The sequence below is a fragment of the Sapajus apella genome, unplaced genomic scaffold (genome assembly GCF_009761245.1).
Source record: "Sapajus apella isolate SASKATOON/1434 unplaced genomic scaffold, GSC_monkey_1.0 scaffold3, whole genome shotgun sequence".
Classification (NCBI taxonomy): Eukaryota; Metazoa; Chordata; class Mammalia; order Primates; family Cebidae; genus Sapajus; species Sapajus apella.
The window spans coordinates 55,950,142-55,974,887 of NW_022436943.1; the positions used below are offsets into that span (position 1 = coordinate 55,950,142).

The window sequence follows — 24,746 nt, forward strand, 5'->3', positions numbered from 1 at the left end:
ATCATAGAAAAAGGAGAAAAAATACAAATTATAAGATATTAGAAGTAAATCCAAATGTATTAGTAATGTAATTATAGTTATATAATGAAGATTATCATAATCGGTTTTAAAATTCAGTGCCATGTTATTTGTAAGAGACATATATAAATGTAAGGATAAAAGAGGATAAATGTTTAAAATAAAAATATGAAAAAAATACGGTAAATAAATACTACCTGAAAGGAAAGTTAGAGTAGATATGTTACAGATAAGATAGTCATTAATGCAAAAATCATTCCTAGAGATAGGAGGTTACCATGTAGTGATAGAGGTTCAGTTCACTTTGTATCTTCCTAGATATAAAATTTCTAAGTTTTATCTCTGAATAACATCATTAATGGTGATGTATCTTTTTATTACTGATAACATGAATTTCATAGTAATTAATAAATGAATAAAGCTAAAAAGTATTCTATAAGGATACGAAAGCAACAGCATAGTTGATCTAATAGCTTCATATACCACATGGATCTCAGCAGCTGTAGAGTATATATGGTTTTCCTAGCTGGACACAAACATTTGTTAAAATTGACCCTGTGATGCAACTTTAAGCAGATCTCAACAGATTGTAAAATTGGTATAATACCAGACCCGTAGTTTCTGACCACAATATGTTTAACTAGAACCAACATAAAAAAGGTAATTGGAAAAGCTCTGAAAGTTTAGAAATCTAAATAATTCATGGATAAATAACAAATTCAAAGGGAAAGTAAAAGTGATGTTACAAACCTGAAAGATAATAAAAACATTGTATGTCAAAACTTGTGAATGTAGTTAAAATGACACTTCTGAGAAGAAAATGTATTGTCATACACACTTGTATTTGTAATAATAAATATTGGCTAAACCTGTAGCTTACAAAGTTAGAAAAGGACAAGAATAAATCTAAAAAAGTAGAAGTAAGTAATAAACATATGAGTAGAAATAGACAAACTAAAAAAAGTGTGCTGGGAAGAATTTTAAAGTGCCATATTTAGTTTTTTGTTTTTTTTTTTCTGTTTTTTTTTTTAATCAAACCTCTGGGAAGACTAAGAAAAAAGACAAAGTGCACAAATAAATAATATTAGAAATAAAGAGAATGTAATTACACATACTCCAGGCTTTAGAAGATGATATAGACAACTTTATGCCAATAAACTTGAAAGGCTAGTAGGAAGTATGGACAATTGCCAGAAACCAAACACAAGAAGAAAGTTAAAAACCTGAATAATCCAGACCTTAAAATAAATTTAATCAGTATTTAAAGTGTTTCTACAAAGTAAAAGACCAGGCCCAGAAAGTTTTGCTGCCAAGTCCTACCAGACATTAAAAGAACAGATTACTCTAAACGAATGTAAATTTATTTCAGAATTTAGGAAAAGAGGAAGGACTCCTGTAGTGAAGTGAATAGTGTCTCCCAAAAATACATGTTTAAGTCTAACCCCTAGTATCTGTGACTGTGACCGTATTTGAAAATAAGATGTTTGCTGATATGATTAAGTATCTCAGAATGAGATCATCCAGGATTTAGGATGGACCCTAAAGCTAGTGACTGGTGTCTTTTTAAGAGAAAGGAAAGGGAGATGTGAGAGATATAGGAGAGAAGGCCATGTGAAGATGGAGCAGAAATCAGGGATGCAGCCCCAAGCCCAGGAACCAGAAGTCGCAAGAGTCAAGGAAGGATTTGCCCCTTGAGCTTGCAGAGAGAGCACTTCCCTGTCAAGCCCTGATTTTGTACTGCCAGCCTTCAGAACTTTGAATAAATATCTGTTGTTTTAAGCCACTAAATTTATGGTAATTTCTCATGGTACCCCTAGGAATGAACACAACTCCAAATTTATTTTAAATGATTTAAATAACTTTGCTATCAAAATCAGGAGAGAATAATATGGGAAAGCACAGCCGCAAGCTCTTCTTACTTATGGATATGGATCCAAAATCCATAAATAAATGTTATGAAATTAAATCTAGCAATGTGTTAAAAGGATATGACCACACAGAATTGTATGCAAAATTGGTTAGACATCAGAAAATTAGACAGTGAAACTCAATTTTTAAAGCATAGATGAAGTCTGTTTCATACCTGCTGTATTGACACAAATGACCAGGTAGATAATAGCAGATGTTGCTGAGGAAATGAAGGCAACTACTCAACTACTGAGGGAACCAGATGGGGACCAGGGAGTAAGGTGACGATGTGTGTGCCATGTGGCCTAAAAATCCCTGAGGAAACTCACACAGTGCATCAAATATGAGAGTGTTCACAGCAGGAATGTTCACTGGGCACAGCCCAGCTCTCCATCAAAAGTCATGCATTCCCTCAGTGGAATAAATACATGAATTACTGCTACAGAATCTCAGGAACAAAATGGCAACCTAAAAATCAAGTAACTGAAGAAAACGTAATATTTCACTGATGTAAAGATTAAAAATTATAAAATTAAATGGTATATTTTTAAGAGATTCAACTGTGTGTGGGAAAAGCATGAAGAAAAACGAGAATGATGAACAAAAATTCAGGATAGTGGTTGCCTCTAAGGTGGGGAAGGAACGTAATCAGTTCAAATTGGAAAGTGGCACAAAGGGACCTTCAGAAATGATGACACTCTCTTAAACTGTGGTATCAGTACCTAAGTGTTTTGTGGTATTCATATTATTTGTCATGCCAATTTTTTCATATTTATTACACATTTAATAAAACCAGTTTTAAAAAATATAAATCCAACTGAGCAGTTTTGTAGTTGATAATGATTGTTGCTAAATTCTTCAGATTTTAACTCTCCATAGTCCAAAAATAACATTTAATTTTTCACAGAATGTAAAGTTTTTACATTCTTGAATTCTAAAACCAGAGTAAATTTGAAGATACAGGATCAAAATGGAGTTCATAAGCTTGAAACTGCTTTCCAGAGAGAATATTTCCAGACACTTCTATATGTGCCTTGCTCCTCACTCCTTTCCCTTCTGCCTGCCCCCACATCACCTCTTCGTATATAGTTGCAAATTCAAACTAGAAATGATGTAGAGGTGGGAAACTCTGGAGTTTGGTAAACAAAAACCATTCACCGTGAACTGATTTGATGAGTGAATACCCTCCTGTGAGTGGTATGTCACAGTACAGGTATGAGAAGCTGAGGTTGCAAATAAAACTTCCAGATGAACTCCCACCTGACCAGAGACTCTCAGGGGTTTGCCTAGCTTACGTGTTCCAGTGGAGACCTACATTGTCAGTGCAGGAATGACTAGCTATTTTAAGTCATCTTACGGCACAGCGGCAAACTGTGGTCGGTTCTAATATTTAGTAGCAGACACAGAATCTTATATACAAAATACCTGTGAAAGTGGGGAAAAAGATAACAGGGGCCGATACAAAGCAAAATAAGAAGAGGCCTAGGATTGGCAGCAAAATGAGGGATAGAGCTTAGGAGAATGCGGTAATTGTAACTTGAAAGAAGAAAGAGAAATTAGGATTAATAGAGGAAAAATGGTCAAAATACTTGCACCTTAGAATTGTGACCAGGACTTAACTATGGTAACCCTTTATAAAGAGCCATTAAAACATACTTTAAATGGTATATATTTTTATTTTTTAATAAAAAAGAAAATCATATATATTTGTGTACATTTTAAAATCAGACTTACAAATGAACATCTTAACTTTGTAAGTAGAGTCCTGGTAAGATGCACAGAAACGTTGCTATTTATAAAAGGCAGGTGTTGAGTTTGGCAATCACTATCATCTTTGTAATTAATTATTGCATTTGAGAAGAATTTATTCTGAGCCATTTACTTTATCTTAGAAATGACACTTTTCCCCAGATGGTTAAATTAGAAGAGTGGTCTTTAAATGGGAAATACAGGATTTTAAGTAACTTTCAAATTTTAAAGACACCTTAATGTTAAAGAATTGACATTATTACTGCATGAGGTTCTTGATATGTTTTTTAGTGTACAGTTAGCACCATAGGGAGTTTCAAACTCTTATTTACTGCTCAACATTATTACATATATCCTGCTGGTACTTATGTGCCAAAAATAAGCATTTTGTAAATATTACTACTTCATTTAATCCTCATATGACCCCTTAACAGTAGGATTTGTTATTTCCATTTTACCAACAGTTAACTGAGAGAGAGTGAGAAAGAGAGTTCTCCAGGTCTCATAGCTAGCAAGTGGTGAAAAGCAGATTCATTTCAAATCCTAGCACTTCGACCTACTAGTCTGAATTTTTAACTTTAACCACCATGCTGGGTTATTAATACCTGAAATATTATTTATCAAACTGTGTATTCTTCTCTTCAACAAGTTTTTACTTGTTTTTGTTGATATACTAAGTTCTTGTCCTTATCTGTCATTTTAATGCAGTTATGCAAAGTAATATTTTACATTAGTTGTTTTTTATTATTCTATGAGGTAGTGGGTTATGATATGTTTTGAGTAACAGATTGGTTTACGAGACATAATACTAATGTTGTGTTTAATTTGTGTGGATGAGAAGTCACCATGTTAGGATTTAAGAGTGACATCTTTGCCAGTTTTTAGCTTTGATACTTTGAGCAAATCACTTCGTCTCTGACTTTCATGTGTCTATGAATATAAGGATACTGAAAGCATATAGAGATTAAAAAGAAATAGAGTTAGAAGGGAAGAGAATTGAAAGCATTGCATAGTAAAGAAGATTTCTTCAAGGAGCTTGAAGTCATTTAAGTATATAGTAAGAATGATAAGCATACCTAAAATCTCTACCAGGTAGGTCTGATATGTGTGGTAAGAGTGGTACAAAATAAATCTTTAAGTTGGAAAAGCTGATGCGATCAAGGAAGGGGCTTTGTGTAGGAGACCACTTCTGATCTAAGCCTTGAAGCATAACAGATAATAGCCAGAAGGGATTGGAGTGGGGAACACAGACAGGGTGCAGAATGCCAAGCTTTGTTCATTTGTTAATGAAACATATTAAATATCAGCCATGTTTTATTTTAGCAAAAAATTGAGATTTCTTTCATTAATTTTACACTCAGACTCTGCTTCTACTTTTAGTTTTGCTGAAAGGGCGATACAGAATGGAGTCGATAAGGCAGCCTTGAAGATTGAGCACAGGGACTCAAATCCTGCCTATTACACTTAGGGCTAAGTGACCCTTGACAGGTTATTTAAATTCTCTACATCCCAATTTCCTTTCTTCTAAAATAAATGGTAATTGATAGTTTTACTGAATAGCTTTCTTATTCAAATTAAATAATCATTATAAAGTACTTAATGTAATGCCTAGTATTTAATAAATGCCCTTTCCATGTCTGGGCCTAAGTAACATGGTGTTGGGCAAACTGTGGTTATGGTGAGGCCATTGGAGGCAGAATAATGTAGTGCTGCCCAAAGCCTGCTGTAATCCGACAGCATCAGCATCATCTGGGAGTGTTTCGTTCCCAATGTACTGGAGATGAGACCCAGGAATCGAGTTTTAACAAGCTTGCCAGCTTGTACATACTTTAAATGTTGAAATACACCTATATCACTTGTTAAGAGTGCAGCTTCCACAGTTAGGCTGCCTGATTTGACTGTTGGCTTTGCCGTGGATAGTTGTGTGTTCTTGGGCAATTTACTTAATCTGTCCTGCCACAGTTCTTTACTGACAGTCCTGCTTCCCTTATGGATGTTTGTGAGGATTAAGAGTTAATACACATAAAGAGCTGACTCAGTCAGTGTTGGTTATGCTATGGAATTTATGATGGCCAGTGGCAGTTTCCCATTGCTGCCTTCACAAATTACTGCACATCAGTGGTTTAAAACAATACGTATTTATTATCTTAAAGTTCTGGAGGTCTGAAGTCCAAAATGGGTCTCTCTGGGGTAAAACCAAGGTATCAGCAGGGCTTCATTTTTCTCTGGAGGCTCTCAGGGACAGTCCATTTTCTTGCCTCTTCTGGCTTCCAGAGGCTGCTGCGTTTCTTGACTCTTGTTCTGTTCCCATCTTCAAAGCCAGCAATGGTCCAGTCTTTCTCATATTGAGTCACTCTCACATTGTCTCTTCTGCCTCCATCTTTTCGCTTTTAAGGACCCTTCCCATTACATTGGGCCGACCAGATAATCCAGGATACTCTCCCTGTTGTAAGGTCAGCTGATTAGCAACCTTAATTCTACCTTTCCACATGTCTGAGCCCGTTTAAAGGTTCTAGGGCTTAGGACATAGACATTTTTGGGGGAATATTATTCTGCCTCCCACAACTCCCAACTTCAAATGGATACTTAGTACAGACTAGTACTAAGTACAGACCAATACTTCTCTTACAAGCTCATTTCTCCATTCTCTGTCTTTCCTTTTTCCCACTTGTTTCCACCTCTCTTGTATTCCGTTTTCCTCACAGAGGTGAGGAGACAGACATCATCAGGTGGGAACTTGCTTGTAGTCTGTCCACCACATCTGCATGCGTACCTGAAAATACTCCTTTTCTTTGCCTCTATTAAAATGGAGAGAATGTCTGCCTTTCTCTTCTTAATCTGGCATTTTTCACCACTGCCATACCCCTTCCCCACATCTTTATGCAGTTCATGCAGTGATGTGTAAGATTTCCCATCTTACAGAACCCTCCTCTAAACTTCTGTTTCTTCTCTGGTTTCTCCGCCTTGCATTTATTCTTCAGCCCCATCTCAGACCCACTTTCATCACCTAGTTGCTCAAGCAAAAACCTGGGAATCAGTTTTGATAATGCCATCTTAGTTCTGGGCCTCGTCTGTAACAGCACTGTGTCTTTGTCAAAACCTTCCCCTTAGTTGCCATCACTCAAGTTCTGAGCCACCAGCATTTCTTGCCTGGACTCCTGCTGTAGCCTCTGAAGCATCCCCCCACTTTTACGTGTGCCTTCTTGCACTCCACCCTCCACTCCACAGCTAGGGTGATCCTCCAGAAATGGAACTTTACCTGTCACATCCTGCTCCTTCACATAACCATTGAATAATGGAGGTTTTATTGCAGTCAGGTAAAACTTTAAAAAAAAATCTGATCTGGTTCCTGTCACTCTAGCTTTGTTTCCCCATTATTCACTGTGCTCAGCCAGTCTTACAGTTGGCCAAATGTAGCATCATCCACTCTTCAGCTTCAGAGCCTTCCCACATGCCTGGAATCACACCCCCGCCTCCGTGTTTCCTTCCCTCACTATACTCTCAACTCTCCAGTATGCTGCATATGGCCTCTCCCCCTGCAAACATCTGTGGGACTCATTCCAAACTGAGAAAAACAGAATTTTTACAGATTTATTCCAGGACTAGTTAATTATTCACAGAGATTTTTCAGTTGAAAAAATATTGATCTGATTATCACTATATAATTGGTGTGCTAGACATCAGGAGAACTTATTTACAAATTGTGAGGAAGGAAAAAGGTTAATTTCCATCTTGCACATCTTTTTTTTCCTCTTCAACTTTTCTTAGGTGGTTGCAAAAGTACCACAATTACTTTTGCACCAGCCAGATAAGTTCTTGGTTATATGTGCAGGTTTGTTGCTTAGGTAAACATGTGCCATGGTGGTTTGCTGCACAGATCAGCCCATCACCTAGGTATGAAGCCCAGCATGCATTCATTACCTTAGCTATTTTTCCTGATGATGTCTCCCATTTCCCACCGGCCCCAGTGTGTGTTCTTCCCCATGTGTTGTCATCTTGCGTATTTTACTGCAGACATGGTTGTGATTATAATGGAGAGAAAATATAGAAATAATCCTTTTTCACCTCTGTACTACTTCACAAAAGTTTACTGGTACCAGTTAGAACCTGGTGCTCCCTAATATATATATATATGTATCTTCTGGGGTATGTTTGTTTCCCAAGTGTTCTTGCTAAACCCACTTTCTCAGGTACATGTCAAGCTTTTCATGGATGAGAGGAGAAAGTGGTAGCATGATTATTTGATGTATCCTGCACATGACTTTCATTATTTTTATAGTGACCTTTCTTAATTACCTGACACATTATTAATATTTCTTTATGTATCTTATGTTGCAGACTATTCAGACTATGAAGACAGTTCCCTCGAATTTTTGGAAAGGTGCTCTTCTCCACTAACTCGATCTTCTGGGAGTTCTCTGGCTCCACGAAGCATGTTTATGGAGAAAACTACAACCTATCAGTACCCAAGGGCAATTCTGTCCGTTGATCTTAGTGGTGAAAGTATGTGTGACCATGTAATGGTTCAAACAAGATTTACAATTCTTAAATGTGTAATTGAGAAAAAAACATACTCTGTTAAGGGCACACAATTTAAAAAGTTGTCAGCTAAACTAATGTGAAAGTCTTGACATGAGAAATTTGAACTACTTTTTAGTTTACATAAATTGGCTTTATACCAACAGTGGAACATGTTGAAGACCCTTACTTTCCTTCCAATATTACAAACAATAAGAAGAGAGTTCCCAGCTCTGGACTTTGAGGGCTGTGGCATAAGAGTAGAGCTCTAATGCAGTAGGGACCAGAGTCAGAGAATGAGGAATAAGGGACGAGGCCGTCAGTGTTTGTACAATCCAGGATCCTTATGAGTGAGCTCGATGGTGGATACTAGATTAAGTGTTTTCGTTTGCACCGTTCACTTCCAGGTCTAACTCCTTCCTGGCTTCTATGGAGAAAGCATTTTCTTTCCTTTATAGCACATGACACTTGTGAGATTTTAGTTTTAGAAAGCTTGAGTTATGGGAGGGGATTAAAAAGAAGTTACCACCACTCTTTCCAGCAAGCACAAGTCCCCTTTTTCCCATGGTTCAGTGGTTCTTAACTCCAGGTGGACCTTCTAATCATTGCTGTGGTGCTTTAAAAGTATACTGATCATGGGTCGTACCATGAAGCACAATTGAATGAGATTTCTGGAAGGATCCTGGCAAGATACAACTTGTAGGTGATTCTGTGGAGAAGCAGAAGTTGGTAATCGAGTTAAGAACACCCTTGCAGTAAATGATCAAGATCTGAAGATCATCTCTCGCTGTAGAAAGGTGGAGAATAGGGGTTATATCTAGACTAGCTGTGGTGCTGAAGCAGGAATCCTTGAAAGAGTATGAGAAGAGCCGCAGATGGGTACTCTCTGTTCTTCTTTGTCTCTGCCCTGCCCTTGTGATCAAGTACTGAGCCGGGAGAAAGAAAAGGAATGTTAATAAGGTCTTAGGCCAGAAGTTCTCAAATGTTAGCATGTGTCAGAACTGCCTGGACAGCATGTTAAAACACATTTCTGGCCCTCACCCTCAGAATTTCTGATTTCTAATAGGTTCCTTGGTGATAATGTTGCCGGTCAGGGAACCATACTTGCAAAATGCTGTCTCAGGGAATAGCAGTGACTGTTTAAGGGGTAGTGGTTGGAAGGCAACAGCTGTTCCTGTGGCCACTCAATTGGAGCCATTGTCTAGGTGGCTATTTAAGCGCAAGGGGGAGCATTTATTTGCTTCTAACATAACTTTCAGCCCTATCATCCATTTTACTCAACTTCCAAAACTCAGCTAAGCATGCGTTTAATGCTCGGGAGTTATTCAGACTGGAGAATATGATAAATTTGCTGGGTAACACCATAAAACCTGGTAATTTTTGCCATGCAAGTATATGTGAGATACACTAATTCTTTTCAATGATATAGTTTCAAATTAATTTGTATTTATTTATTTATTTTTTGAGGCAGGTTCTTGCCCTGTTGCCTAGGCTGAAGTACCGTGGTGTGATTGTAGCTCATTGCAGCCTCAAACTCCTTGACTCAAATCAGCCCTCTTGCCTCAGCCTCCTGAGTGGCTAAGAATACTAGCACATGTCATCATGCCTAGCAAATTATTTTTGCTTTTGTGGAAATGAGGTTTTTCTTTGTTGTCCAGACTGTTCTCAAACTCCTAACTTAAAGTGATCCTCTTGCCATGGCCTCCCAAAGTGCTGGGATTACAGGTGTGAACCACTGTGTCGGGCCTATTTAGTACTTCTTATATGCTACAATAATATTTGAAACTGTTCTGTCCACATTCTATTAAACTTGTACTTGGGAAAACCCAAAGAAAATTTGGATTCAAGCCAGCAAGATTATGGATGGGTGAAATTTTCCTCTTTAGGTTCTTTTAAAACAAGTTATACTGTTCATATTAGATTTTCCTTATCTAGTTGATTTACTAGCTCAATGAATATTTTCTATTCATTCTGTATTCTCTGTTATCTATTTCTCTATTATCTATTTCTGCTGACCTTCCTTCCATATGTCCTCTGACTTCAAAGAGAAAGAAACTATTTATTTTTCTATAAAACATTAATAATTCAACAACAAAACATTCAAAAACATTGAATCTAGAAAAATGCCAGATTAGAAGCTGATAGAGGAAACACTGTTATATTGAATATGTAAAGTATATATAGCGTGAATTTTTAAAGTTCAAATCTGTTCAACTTCAATCTGATCTGCTTAAGTCTGAAAAGGAAATGTCCTCTCTCTGACTCCTTAGTTCTTCTACAAACATTCTGGAGTGACTATGTTATATATCAGACCTCATTCTAATCACTGGGGATGTAGCATTCAACAATGCAAAGTTCTTGCTGTTATGGATTCTGATATCCTAGTAAGAGGAGATAGATGATAAACAGGTCAAGGGATAACTCAGAATGTGGCTTGGGGATAGGGTGTGAGGTAGGAAGCTACTCTGCTGAATAGCCTCTGTCAGGAGCTCACACAGTGTTATATGATGTTCTGTGTCTCGTGATGACTCGGTTTTCCTAACATTTCTCCATCCAAACTACTGCAAAAAATTTAGTATCCCATCATCATTTATTTTCCTTTGTTATAAATAAAGATTCCCCCGTGGCTGTCTCAATTTTCTTTTCCTCAATAACCTGAGCAAAACAGTCGGGCTTGGCGTTGACACTATTATACAGACACACCTAAAACCTGGCATGTAAATTGAGTTGTACGTAGCTGTCATCCCTATGATCTAGTTTCTAGAATATGCTTAATTAAAAAAAAATATTCTCACCAAAACAAAATTAATACATTGAAAAAACTCCTTGGGGAACTCATGGTTCTGTTTTTAAGAAATACTGGTAGAGTGAATAAGAACACAGGCTTGAGAATCAGACATTCCTGGTATTCAGTCGCTTTCCCACTCCATGACTACATTTCTCAAGCAAGTTATATGTCTTATATATGTTTAAAGTGCTTAATATAGTACTGCGTGCTTACTAAGTATATAGTAGTTGATGCTACTGATACTGTCAGTGATGGTATTGTTGATTTTAGACCTTAAGCAAGGTCCTCGCTGAAGTTTATAGTACAAATAATAAAACCCGTCCTCTTACAATCCAGGTTTTTGTTTTTGTTTTGGGTTTTTTTTTGTGTGTGAATTTTCAAAAAGCACTTTATGAATCCAAAAAAGGAAGAAAAAAATACAAAGATTGAATCATCAGTGGTGTGCTAGAGCCAGCTTATGCTGGCTAATGGGGACTTACTACACACACCTATCCTCAGGTCCACAGACAGTGGTGTCACACCAATAGTATGATATCATGAGGGGAGGACCCAGGTTTTTATGAGGATGGGAAGGGATCATGTTTGTGAAAGTATATGGAAACTATGCAAATTTAAATTTTTGATATCAGCCTTAGCCATAAATCCTGTAAGCATGAAGTCTGAAAGATACTTTGAATTACTTATAATAGTGTATACTGTAAGATATAAAGCAGTCATAATAGCCTAAGTTTCAAAAATCTTTTGTTTCTATGTCCAGAGACAAGTACAATACAATATTCTCATTTGTTTGCTCCCCCTTTTAAAATGTTTACTAGCTTATGATCGCTTCTCATAGCTCCTTTCTCTATGAAAAATGGCATGAAAACATAAAAAAGATTTGGTGCTGAGTATACTTCTTATATATATTCTAGACTTATCAGATGTAGACTTCCTAGATGATTCTTCAACGGAGAGTTTGCTTCTGAGTGGGGATGAATACAATCAGGACTTTGATTCAACCAATTTTGAGGAATCTCAGGATGAAGATGATGCTCTTAATGAAATTGTGCGATGTGTTTGTGAGATGGATGAGGAGAACGGCTTCATGATCCAGGTAATTGGCTAACCTCTCTTCCCTATAGTAATGAGTCAGTTGTTTCAGGTGCTCAGCTAATGCATCACAGTGTTTTATTTCTTTACTAACTGTTCTACTGAAGATAGAGGGTTCTAACTTATTTTATGGAAAATACCCATAGTAATGATTAGGAGATTTCCTCATCAAGTGTAGTAGACAGTGTTCTTATTTTAGTGTTTCTCTCTTTTCTAGGGTATTTAGTTTGAGACCTTCAAGCTGAAGCTCTTTAGAATGATTAGGGTGGTAAGCCTTCACGCTAAAGGGCAGGCTGCAGCAGCCTTTCTCTTCCTCATCGGCATCCATGTTAGTTATTATAATAATTAACAGTATATAGTCACCCTTCACGTGTCAGTGATTAAAAAATAGAAATTTCCCATATTCTTAAAAAAAGGGAAAAATTTTGTTGCAGGAATTAGCAACTTCTTGTATGAAAGATATCTTTAAGATGAAAGCATAACCCAAATTTTGGGATGTCAGAAGATTTGGAGATACTAGTTGAGAGCATGAAGAAAGAGTAATCTGCTTTTCCTCCCATTTTCAGTGGTTTTCTGGAGGTAACTAAAAATTTATAACTTTACCACAAGAGTAGTACTTTAAGAGATCATTGCTGTAGAAACTGCTATATACTTTTTTTTTCTTATTTCTGCATTTTGATAAACTAAGAGTTTTATGATGCGATTGCCTTAAAATCGGTGGGAATTAGAGAAATTATGACTTTTTTAGGATTTAAGTAGTTGATCAAAACATATTCTAATAAGTGCAACAAAAGACAGTTCTTGAAGTAGTTGACCATTTCAAAGATAAAATCATGACTTGATTTTGTTATGTTGAATAAAAATGGAACTGATCGTGGCAGTAAGAAGCCAAGCCAGCGAATTCAAAGAATGGGCATGTATCCTTATTCCTAGCTTGTTCCTAGTGAGGATCAGGTGACTGTAATACTCCTCTGTTTTCTGCAGTGTGAAGAGTGCTTGTGCTGGCAACATAGTGTGTGCATGGGGCTGCTGGAGGAGAGCATTCCAGAGCAGTACATCTGCTATGTCTGCCGGGACCCACCGGGTAAGAGTTTCTACACCGTGCTCATTGCCAGATTCCTCCATGTCTCCTCCAGGATTCTAGAGTGTGTCAGCTGTGTTCACCACCACTACAGCAAGTTCTCACATAATGTCATTGACAGGCTCTTGGAAACTGAATCCAAGTGAAACAGCATGCTATATACCAGAGGAACTTAATTTGTTTATATCAATGAGCTTATAGTACATTTTGTTTCATTATTCAGTGTGTCAGTTTCCAAGAACCTATCAATAACACTTAGGGAGGACTCACTGTACTTCTTGGTCAATTAGACTCAACTTCCATATTAAAATTTTAAAATATTTTTTCACTTATACTTCTGTTTTCCATATTGATTACTTAAATACATTAGCATACATTTATCAACAAAATTTCTGTCTTACTGAAAGAGAAGAGGTATGACTTCTTCCTGGAGAAGAATTAGCCTCTGTCTGTTCTTCTTCTAACTAGGCTTCTTTGTGGCAATTGGAGTAGATCTGCATCTGTGTTCTGAACTTGCACGCTACTGACCTGGCAGTTCTGCATGTTTGACTCATTGTGGAGCAGGTGGGGCCTCAGAACACCACCCATGATGCCTTTATTTTACTGATGAGGCAGACTGAGATGAAACCTGTGCCTTTTCATTCTCCGTTCACCATGCTGTCTACCTGGTGCCTTCCTCTATGCTAGAGGGTCTTCAGATAGCATATTCTGCATGTTGAATTTAACTTCAGCCTCCAGGCAGGAAATAACTAGGTTTTCTCAAATAATAGGCATGTGGTGAATTGGGCACATGACTATTTGAAATAAAGAAGTCACAGTAAGTCACAAAAAAGTCACAGTAAGAAGGAAGAGAATTATTCACAGCCATATGAATGTAGACATTTGTTTATTCATTCACTAAAATTTATAATATTTATTATTCATTGTATTCTTTCAATAAGAAATGTAGACATTTGTTATTTGTTCAGCAGCATTTATTGGATGGCTTCTATTTGCCACTGTGGTGAGGTCATTGGTTAAACTATGCCTTCAACCAGCTAGGAGTATAGTACAGGACACAGGCACATAAATACCTAATTATAATAAGATCTAATTTGTATTAACATGGAGGATATGGAATTTCATAGGATTCTGTGAAATCACAGACATGGGGGAAGGATTCCTATTCACCCAAGTAGAACTCTGTGGTTCATCCAATTCAAAACTAAGGTTAATGAGAGAAGAAACCCCTGTCTAGTTTTGTTTTGTTTTGTTTTTTGAGCTAGAGTGTCACTCTGTCACTCAGGCTGGAGTGCAGTGGCACGATCTTGGCACACTGCAACCTCCGCCTCCCGGATTCAAGCAATTCTCCTGCCTCAGCCTCCCATATACCTGAGACTACAGGCACACGCCATCATGCCCAGCTAATTTTTATATTTTTAGTAGAGATGGGGTTTTACCATATTAGGCTGGTCTTGAACTCCTGACCTCAGGTGATTCACCCGCTTCGGCCTCCCAAAATGCTGGGATTACATGTGTGAGCCACCATGCCTGGCCTGTGTCTAATTTTTAATACAACCCTTTGAGCCTTTTTAGAGGACAGGTGATAACTACAAAAACATTGAAGGCAGTATGCTCAAGGTTCCATTTGCAGGTGTCATCTGCCACCAACCCGACCACATCCTTAATGGTGTTTCTTCTCATTGGTGGGCAGGAACAGTGAAGGTGTGGAGTAGCTCCTCCTGCACCAACTCCTCAAAATGCTGTCTTACTCATTTGAATCTGCGCCTGGTGCTAGAACTTGCCTTGCTTAATAAGCAACGTTAACAGGGTAGCGGTTGAAGAAAAATCTGAGTAAGTGCTTGTGGTCCTTTGTGACTTTAATGTCAACTTCATCTACAGGTCAGAGGTGGAGTGCAAAATACCGTTACGATAAGGAGTGGTTGAATAATGGGAGAATGTGCGGGTTATCATTTTTCAAAGAAAATTATTCTCATCTCAATGCCAAAAAGATAGTTTCTACGCATCATCTGCTTGCTGATGTCTATGGTGTTACAGAAGTGCTACACGGGTTACAGCTGAAGATTGGAATATTAAAGTAAGTGAAGGGTGGCAAAGGGAGGGTCACACTTTAGCAGACATTTTATTTCAGACCAGCACTCTTGGCCTTTTGATGGTCCAGAGTAACAGTTTGGAGAAGAGAACAGATATTTGAATAAAGTTTCATTTTTAAAAACAAGGAAAGATTAACAACCCTCTGGATGCATTGGTGTTTTCTGCCTATTCTCCTAGAATGTGTCAGTGTGGTTAAAGGTAGATGCAGCATCTAGTAATTCAGCACATTCTAGCTGCTGTCCTATTGTTTGGTGTATTCACCATAATGTGCAAAATTAAGTGCAGTTGCTGTGGTGACCCCTATGCATTGTGTCCTCCTTCAGGAACGCTATCAAGATGAAATAGATTCTAAACAGGGTATTTTTTAATATATATAAAGATTGATTGAGAGGGGATGAAGGGAGTCTACAAACCAGAATCCACTTCTCTGCTGTGCACCAAATGTGTTAGTCATCCCCTATGATTTTCTCTTAAAAAAGTCTCAGCCTCCCTGAAGAACATATCAGAATATTCTTGAAGTGCTTATTTTCAGTCCTTCCTAATGCCTGACTGGAATTCTTCTTTAAAAGAACAAATTTTTAAAAACCCCACATTTTAAGTAAAAACAGGATGATTCACGGGTTCTTCACAAGATTTTCTTCATTTGAATGTACTTGTCATGGCCAGAAACTTGGCCTCATCCTCTCCTTGCCTTCCCATCCTGTGTCCTTCACATCCTATCCATTGCAATTTGCGAACATTGTTCAATCCGTTCCTCTCTCCCTTCTCACTGGTGCTGTCACAGCCAGGCTGTTATATTTCATGTGAACGATTGCCATGCTGGGCCATTATCTCTGGCTCTAGTCTTGTTCTCTGTCAGTTCATTCTTTGTACTGCTGCCAGTGTGAGCTTAGTAGATGACAAATCAGCTTGTCATTCTCCAACTTAATGGACTAGAGCATCTTCCTGTTGTCCAATGGACTGAGTCCTTCCATGACACATACTCTGTCTACCGTTTTGTTGCCACATATTCCCATATTCCGTATGCTTTTCCCCCAGTGTTCCAGCTATCGCAAACCATAATCCCTAAATGAAGCAAGCTTTTTCATAGCTCTAGGCCTTTACCAGGATAAGCTTCTACCACTAGTGCCCGTAGTAGATGCCTTTTATAATTAACTGGAGTTGACCCAACTGGAGTTGACCATGTGCTTTTTGGCAAAGTCCGTGCATACTGGTGTCAGGCACTTTGGTACTTAATCTTTTTATGTCTGTCTCCCCTTACTATATCATGGGATCCTTGAAAATAGGGCTTGTGTCCTATTCAGCATTTTATCTCCAATTGATAGTGTAGGGTAAGTACTTAGTAACTATTTGTTGAATAAAATTTGCTTCCATTTATCATAAGCCTGAGTATGAGTTTCTTTTTTAAAAGGCCGTGTAAATGCTAAGACTTAAGGGAGGGACTAATGTATTAGGTCTTTTTTTAAAACCTGATTTCCTTCTTGGTGTTAGTATGAGTTTCTCTGCATTCCTGATTTTGCTAAGGATTATAATTGGACCATTTCTGTTTCATATACTTATAGGCCCTCTTTATGTCAATATTTTAAATCATAATATATATTATATACAATTTATTAAAAGTCCTACACATCATGTACTTTCATGTGATATTTTATTTAATCCTCATAATAAGCTACTTCATTTCATAGATGGGTAGTGAAAGACAGATTTTGTGACTTGTCTAGGCTTCTTTATGGTACAGCAGAATTCAACCCTTTGGACTATTAGACTACAGTGCCAGCTTTTCTTCTATTATGCCTTTTACTGATATGAGTGCTTTAGTATTTTCTGAATATTAAATTACTAGAGATTCAAAACATTATAATTTCAGAAGCAATACTTGAATATTATTGGAAGAGAACTAATTTGACTCAGTATGTATCTAATTTGGAAATTATTAATATGCAAACATTCTGAGCCTTTTGAAAGGTTTATATCTCCTGAATGTCCTTCCACTGCAGCTCTGATGATTGGATTTCTATTTTACTTACTGCAGAATTTTAATTACTACAGAATTAACTGTACAATATCATGCTTACATGTTCAGTGAGGATGAGATAAATGGGCATTATCATAGATTGTTGGTGGGGTTGTCATTAGTATAATCCCTTTCTAGGTCACTTGTGTAGTACCTATCAAAATTAAAATGTGCATGTTATCCAGCAATTCCGTATCTAGAAATTTGTCTGACTGAAATATTCTGACTTGTGTGCCAAGGTACACACAAGTACACAGACATAGAACAGTAGGAAAGTGGTTGGCTGGACTGTACATTTGTAACTATCCAGCCACTAGAGTAAAAGTAAGGGAAATCTATCTGTATGAAATGATATGGCAAGATGCCCATAGCATGTTAGGTACAAAAAGGCAGATTGTATGTGTTCTGGTTGTGTCACAAGAAGATGTGTGTACTTACATCCATTTCAGCACTAATTTTATGTATATGGAAAAAGTCTGGAAGTTTATACCTCAGTTATTTATGATTGCCATGGGAGAGGAAATTTTTACTTTCTGTGCATTTATATTTAGGATTTTGTTCATCAGGAATTTATCACTTTTTGACTGAGTAAAAGTTTTTAAAATATGCTCACATGAAAGTTTTTCAAATTTTACAATGAAAAAATGACAATAAAAAATCAGTAGAAAAAGAAATGCATGTATCAAATGATGATGTGGACTATCAACACAATTAAGTTTGTTACTGCTTTTCTGAGTGTTATTTCTTTAAAATTGAGAAAATTCAAATTTTGAATGAAACCCTGGAGTGAGCTAACTTAAAAGAATACCTTTGCTTTTGTCTTTGAGTCCCAGATCTCCTAACCTAGTTCTGAAATATATTATTGTATTCAGCTTGTTACTGGACTTTTGTTTTTCTGAACTGCTGTTTTCTCAACTTTGTTTCAAGGAATAAACATCATCCTGACCTTCATCTCTGGGCTTGTCCTGGGAAGCGAAAAGATCAAGATCAAGTAATAGCTGGGTTAGAGAAAAAAATAGCGCTAGACACAGTTAATCGAGAAGAAAAGAAATATATACAGAACCATAAAGAGCCACCTCGTTTGCCCCTAAAAATGGAAGGAACTTACATAACAAGTGAGCACAGCTATCAAAAGCCACAAAGTTTTGGTCAGGACTGTAAATCTCTCGCAGACCCTGGGAGCTCAGATGATGATGATGTTAGTAGTTTTGAAGAAGAGCAAGAATTCCACATGAGAAATAAAAACCGTTTACAATACTCAGCAAAAGAACACGGAATGTCTGAAAAGGTAAAACTGGTTCATTTTTCTTTGCTTGGAAAATATGATAGAACAACAAAGGAAAATTTTATAAAATAAAACATACTGAATTCCCAGATTTTACTTGTATTTCCAAGTTCACCAGTATCTTGTTAAAGTTAGGAGATTTTTAAAAATTTCTCTACAGGAAATCACTGGCCATTTCAACATTTAATTATCTCCTAATTCAGAATTGCAGTAATTCAATAAACTGTTTCTCTAACAAAAGTCAATTGTATAAGCACATTAGATGCCTCTAAAACATGAACCACATTATATTCCAAATGAAAATGTCCATGTGTAAGAATGTGAAAGTACATATGAGTGTAATGATTTGTCTTCCTCTTTATGTGTGTTAGATAAAAGGCGGCACTCTAATTTTCTTTTTAAAAAATTGTAGTATATTTGTCAATGCATCCCGCTATTCAGTAAGCTGAATTCTGACATATCTTTGTGTATTGGATATCTATCAACTTATTTCCTGTACACTGAGATTATCTTAGAAATGTTGTACCTTTATTTTGTACTGATTTTCAATTAGTGGGGCCACTTTAAATTAGGTTTTTTTTTTTTTTTTTTTCCTCATTTTTTTGCATTCCTTAACAAGTAGTTACTGTAAATAAATGCTTAACTGAATTGGAAAGTTTATATTTCATATCATAAAGTTTGTGGTAAGTTATTTTGTCTAATTAATATCCCTTGTGTGAAATGAGTTCTATCTGGCAAATCTCAATGCACATTGTGTGTGTGTGAGTGTGTGTGAAGCAGTTTGCACTTTTGGAATTTTTGAAAGGTTTTTGCCTTTCCCTCCTCTCATTGGTTTACTGTACTGTAACAGTAAAGTCCAGCCTATAGTTAATTAGACTTTATACTGGTCTTTGGCAACTCTCTTGACTTTTTTTCGTCATTGCTTTGCCCTCTTACGTCCACTTACATCACCAGTTAAGATTAATTGAGGAAGAGGCCAGTCCAAATTAGTCAGGTATTCTAATTGCAGAATAGAGTTAGTGACTTCATTTATTTAGCTCATTTTATTGAAGCCTACTTGCCTGTGTAGCACCATGTGAGGCATGGTGGAGGGAGGTGGTAGACATGTCTGCTCTTAAGAACCACCGGCTGGGATTTGGTTGTGTACCAGTCCATCTTTAAAGATATCCAAGGAGTCAGATTGGATCTCACTGTTACCAGTGTTGAAGTGTTTCATGTATCTTTACTTCAGTGACTACATTTCATCTCGTTCTTTCTGTTTGTTTTCCAATGGTCCTTTGGAGAAGAATCCAGCTGATGGGAATACAGTATTTGTTTATAATGATAAAAAGGGCACCGAAGACCCAGGAGACTCCCATCTTCAGTGGCAGCTCAATCTCCTTACACACATAGAAAATGTACAAAATGAAGTTACCAGCAGGATGGATCTAATAGAAAAAGAAGTTGATGGTAATTTAAGAAAGAACTAAAATATAGTTACTACACCGTGTTTATTGTTACTATGAAGAAGTTACTTAAAAATTCTTAAATTATGGGATGAAAACTACAGATACTCTCCATACTGATGGGGCTTTATTACTCCCTTTGTATTATATTTGACATATTTGGGATCTTTTACACTTAAAACAATATGACTGGGTATGATCATAGGTATTCATTTTTTTAAGGTGGATATTTATTAAATACAGTCTATCTACCAGGCTCAAGATAGATCACTTATGGAAGAAATTTATTAGCTTAATTGAACTAAGTTTTCTTTGGAAGTTAACATAAGGGATGTAAGCATTTTTGAAATGTGAAAACATTTTGAATCAATATTTTACTTTGGTTAGCACTTGTTAAATTAACTTCTACAAAGTTAAGTAGGTAAACCTTAAGTTTGCATACAGATTTTCAAGCAGTTTTCTTTTATATTTTAATATTGTGTCATCACACAGGAGGCCTGAAAAGTAGGACAGAGAGATAGTATCCCTGTTTTATAGTTGAGAAACTAGAGTAATTTAGATTACCTGATTTTCAGTCCATGTTGTTCTTAATGCTTTCTGACTCCTGTTTCTTCCTAACATCATAGATGAAATTCTGCACCCCAACTTTTTTTTTAATTTGGCATAAGCATGTGATATTTCTACATTAAGTTAGAGCTCCTACTCCTTCCTGCCCCCCCACCCTTGAGAAAAGAAAAGAGGAAATGGAAACCCATTTTAGAAGCAGCATCCATCTGGGTGTAAGCTAACTGTAGAGCTGATGTAATGTTTTGAGTAGATTTTTGAAGAAAAGAAAATGCATCTTGATACTATTTCATATTATTAGGTTAGATTTCCAAAGGGAACATGAATAAAAACTATAGAAGACAATCAATTGCATCCTGCCTAGAATTTTAATATGCTTGTGTGTATTTTTAAAAATAGTGTTAAAATAGTGGAACTGAAAGAATACCGAGAAATTGCTACTTCCTTTTCATTGTTAAAAAGAACTTCCGGATTAAAAAAAAAATGATTAAGTGTGTTTTGTGTAAAGTAGAGATGACTTGAGTCTGAGCTAATAGAAAGCTTAAGCAAGTATAGGGAATTGTAGTTTCTTATTCTAGGAGTAAAAGGGGACCTTCAAAATGAAGTTAGTATGTATATATGTATATGTGTGTGTATGTATATTTCCCCTCTTATATATAAAAAATATACATTTCCTGTATATTTAAAGGGGAAAATTATCTTAAATGACAGATAAAAATTGCCAGGAGGGACTTGAACTCTGTGGGGGGGGATAGACAGCACGCTAAACCTCTCGGAAATGGCTTGAGTATGTTGGCCTTCTAAAGACAGGCAAGTGAACTCTTATCTCCATCACAGCTCCAACTTTCTAATTGTGTCATTTTCTGACTGTGCGTCCAGCTGCCATTCAGATTTGCTTATTTTCTTCTCTCTTTTAGTTCTGGAAAGCTGGCTTGATTTCACAGGGGAGTTGGAGCCACCAGATCCTCTTGCAAGATTGCCCCAACTTAAACGCCATGTAAAACAGCTCCTAATTGACATGGGCAAAGTACAGCAGATAGCCACTCTTTGCTCTGTATGACAGCAGTGAACACTTAATGAAAGAATGTGGCTTTCTTCAGTCAAATCATTTTTATTATCCACATGACAGCTAAGTGGATAATTTAAAAGCCTAGTAATGTCTGGTCATTCACTGGTTCGTGATGTCAATAGGATGGCACCTTGGAAAACAAAATGAAGAACAGCTTTATCAAGGAAGCTAGAATTTAAAAACAAATTCATGAGCAAGCTGCAAATGAGAATGTGTTATATGCCAAGGATCAAGGAAGTAGAATGTAATCTATACTAAGGGATTTCAAGTGGGCAGAATTTTTGAGTACTTGCTTACATGAAGCTCAAGATACCTGTAGAAAGAAATATGGTATATTTATATAGTTTTTAATAGAAAAATCTACGTTTATAAACCAGCACTTGGCCAAAAACAAAATTGAAAAGGAAATTTAAATTCTGGAGAATTCTACAGGGTTGCTCTAAGAACTGTCTTTGATCCAGCTGTATGGAAGTTTAGGATATTTAAACTTTTATAGGATCATGAGCTGTTTCTTGGGCGATGAATGTTCTTAACAGAAAACTGACAGTGGAAGTCTGACTTCTGGGGAAAACAGTTGTGGAATTCTTACTTCATTATGAATGTATTTAAAAACAAACACCAAATAATTGGAATATATTACAGGCATTAAGCTCATTAAAAACAAACTGGCTTGCAGAAGGGTCCGATGTGCCAAGTTGATCATGATTCTGCTGGAAAGAGGTTTTTAAATATTGTGGGAGTTCTCCCACCCTAAGTCTTATATAATGCCATCAGTCCATCCAAAACCTATGTATCACCCATGCTATATATGTCATATATATAGTTGAATGGCAGTATTCAGGCTCAACGTACAGTTTGATCCTGAGTATGCTTGGTGTTTGCCTTCAGAAAAAAAAATTGTAAATAACCTCAGCTGGGATGAGGAGTGACAGAAATATCAATATAATTTGTGGCTGTGGATTTTTTTAACTGCTAGTAGTGGAATACTGGAAAAGCTTCATTTCTGAAGATGAATTTTATTTTTAAAAAATACATGCACACTCAAAACTTTTAGCTTTCATCACAAATGGACAAATTTCTGAAACCAAAGGCAACTAAGTTGCTGTGTTAGCTCTTGCTGGATTTTGAGCCTAGGTCCTACTGTCTGCCAGTACTCATGTGAGTTGTATGCGCCCCCAGTGCTACATACGCAGGTATGCGTAAGTGTGTATGCTTGTTTTAAACAAACACTCAACATACATATGTACATAATCGACACATATTTATATCACATATCTAGTTTTATTACTATAGATTATACGAATTGGTGGTTAACATGAAATGTTACCTTTTAACAGACTGTTTTTAAAAATTAAAAATGTATGTATAGGTTTTGAAATTTTTTTAAAAGGGGAAAAAGACTGTTAGGTGGAGGCTATTTGATGACATATAACACTTGAATATTTTATGCCTCATTCTGTTTATCAGTTCTCACAATCTGTATACATGCATTTTAGAACTGATAGACAGTACACTTGAATTTATCTTTGATAAGAATACATGCCACTGTACATTCAGATATTATTTAAATTTGCAAACACATTGTTCTATATGTAAGGGTACTGTATGTAAAACTCTTTATTAAAACTATTCCACATATCCTAAAATTTCAGCTTGCCTTTTTGCGGCCTTATATTTTGATGTAAAGATTAAAAGAATGTGCAAAACAGTCAGAAATTTTTATTGCCTTTTGAGATTCTCCAACTTGACAAAGTGCCAAAGATCAACAGACAGAAAATATAGTCCTGTGTATTTACTTGTCATATTTTAACTTTGTGAAAGACCTTACTGATAAATGAAAAGCTTTAGCCGGGGTGGTATTGTGGGGTAGTTGCTTAAATTTGCATATCAAAGTAAAAAAATAGTGCCTGTATTCGATGTGTGGAGTAAATTTGCTAATGTCTATATTTTATGATTGTTACTATTCTCTTTCCTTTGTGTTTTAAAATAATGGCTCTAGTATTTTCGCTGTCATGGCTACATTCTAGACATTGAATTTATATCTTCTTTTTTTCAGATATGGAGCAAATAGCATCCTTAACCAAGATCCTTTGTACCTAGTAACATTCATCCTCTCGATTCCTGGTGAACAGGGTTAAATTAATGCACATTTGTTCTTGTAGTTTCTAAAAATTAGATCAATTTATTTGTTAGCCAGCAAATTGAAAATTCCATTAATAGATTACTGAAATTTTTGCTCGGCTTATATATATGTGAACTGGAAATCTGAATTTTTAAATTTAGATTATTAAATCAAATTATTTTTATGCATATTTTCCATTTAACATAGAATATATCAATTGATTGAAGTCTTTCACAGCTAGTGGGCTGACCCTTTTCTTCTTTAAGAGAGTGAATTAATTTCTAAGAAGTCAACCCATTGTGAAAAGTTTCAGATGAGATTTTTTTCTTTCCTTTTGGTATTTTTAAATATCACTATATGTATTTAAATAGAAGCAATAAACTAGAGAGAGTGTTTCTTGAAAAGACAGTGTTTTATTTGCTACCCAGACAGAACAGAATGAGCATTGATAGAGAGGGCTCCCTCTTGGTGTGTTACTGATAAACTTGTACTTCCTCGTACTTGTTTGTGTTTCTACTGACTTATTTCCAAACTTAAGAGTAATGTACTTTGAAAACAACTTGATTATTATTTTAATTTCAGGTAAAACCCCTTTTCCTAACACTCATCTTATTTCCACTGTCTTATTTCCTCTCAGATGTTCATATTTCACATGTTCAAAATGAAGCATACTATTTCCCCTCCAATAAATGAAGTCTCCTGCCAACTTCACTGTCTCCGTTAATAACGTTACCCTAAGAGTCCGGGTTTCAAACACCTAGTCGTCCCTCATACCCATATCATTAAAACAGATAATGTTGTCTTCTTCTCAATCCTACTGAAAGTCCAACATTTTTTATAAAATAATGTCATGAAGATATTATTACTGGCCTCTGAAACCGTAACTTTGCCTTTATTCTAATTCATCAAAATTGTCACTGTCAGACTGTTCCATGCATTGCATATGTTCCATACATTTTATATGTTACCTGCAGTATCTAATTTGTTCATAAAATAAGG

General features: G+C 36.3%; 1 protein-coding gene across 13 annotated transcripts in view; it reads left to right on the top strand.

Moving 5' to 3' along the window:
- PHF20L1 (PHD finger protein 20 like 1) overlaps positions 1-24,453 on the top strand; it is a 75,850-nt gene extending 51,397 nt beyond the window's left edge. For 9 of the 13 annotated variants that reach the window (XM_032253835.1, XM_032253878.1, XM_032253833.1 and 6 more), the window contains 7 exons: positions 8,014-8,178; positions 11,893-12,074; positions 13,055-13,154; positions 15,033-15,228; positions 18,190-18,550; positions 19,831-19,996; positions 21,474-24,453. In XM_032253835.1, coding sequence (XP_032109726.1) covers positions 8,014-8,178; positions 11,893-12,074; positions 13,055-13,154; positions 15,033-15,228; positions 18,190-18,550; positions 19,831-19,996; positions 21,474-21,616 — 1,313 coding nt within the window. In that variant the 3' untranslated portion in view covers positions 21,617-24,453. Of the gene's footprint in view, positions 1-8,013; positions 8,179-11,892; positions 12,075-13,054; positions 13,155-15,032; positions 15,229-18,189; positions 18,551-19,830; positions 19,997-21,267; positions 21,367-21,473 lie in introns of all 13 variants that reach the window. The other 4 variants (XR_004261538.1, XM_032253841.1, XM_032253862.1 and 1 more) reach the window with 4 other exon arrangements.
- The last annotated feature ends 293 nt before the right edge of the window (positions 24,454-24,746 follow it).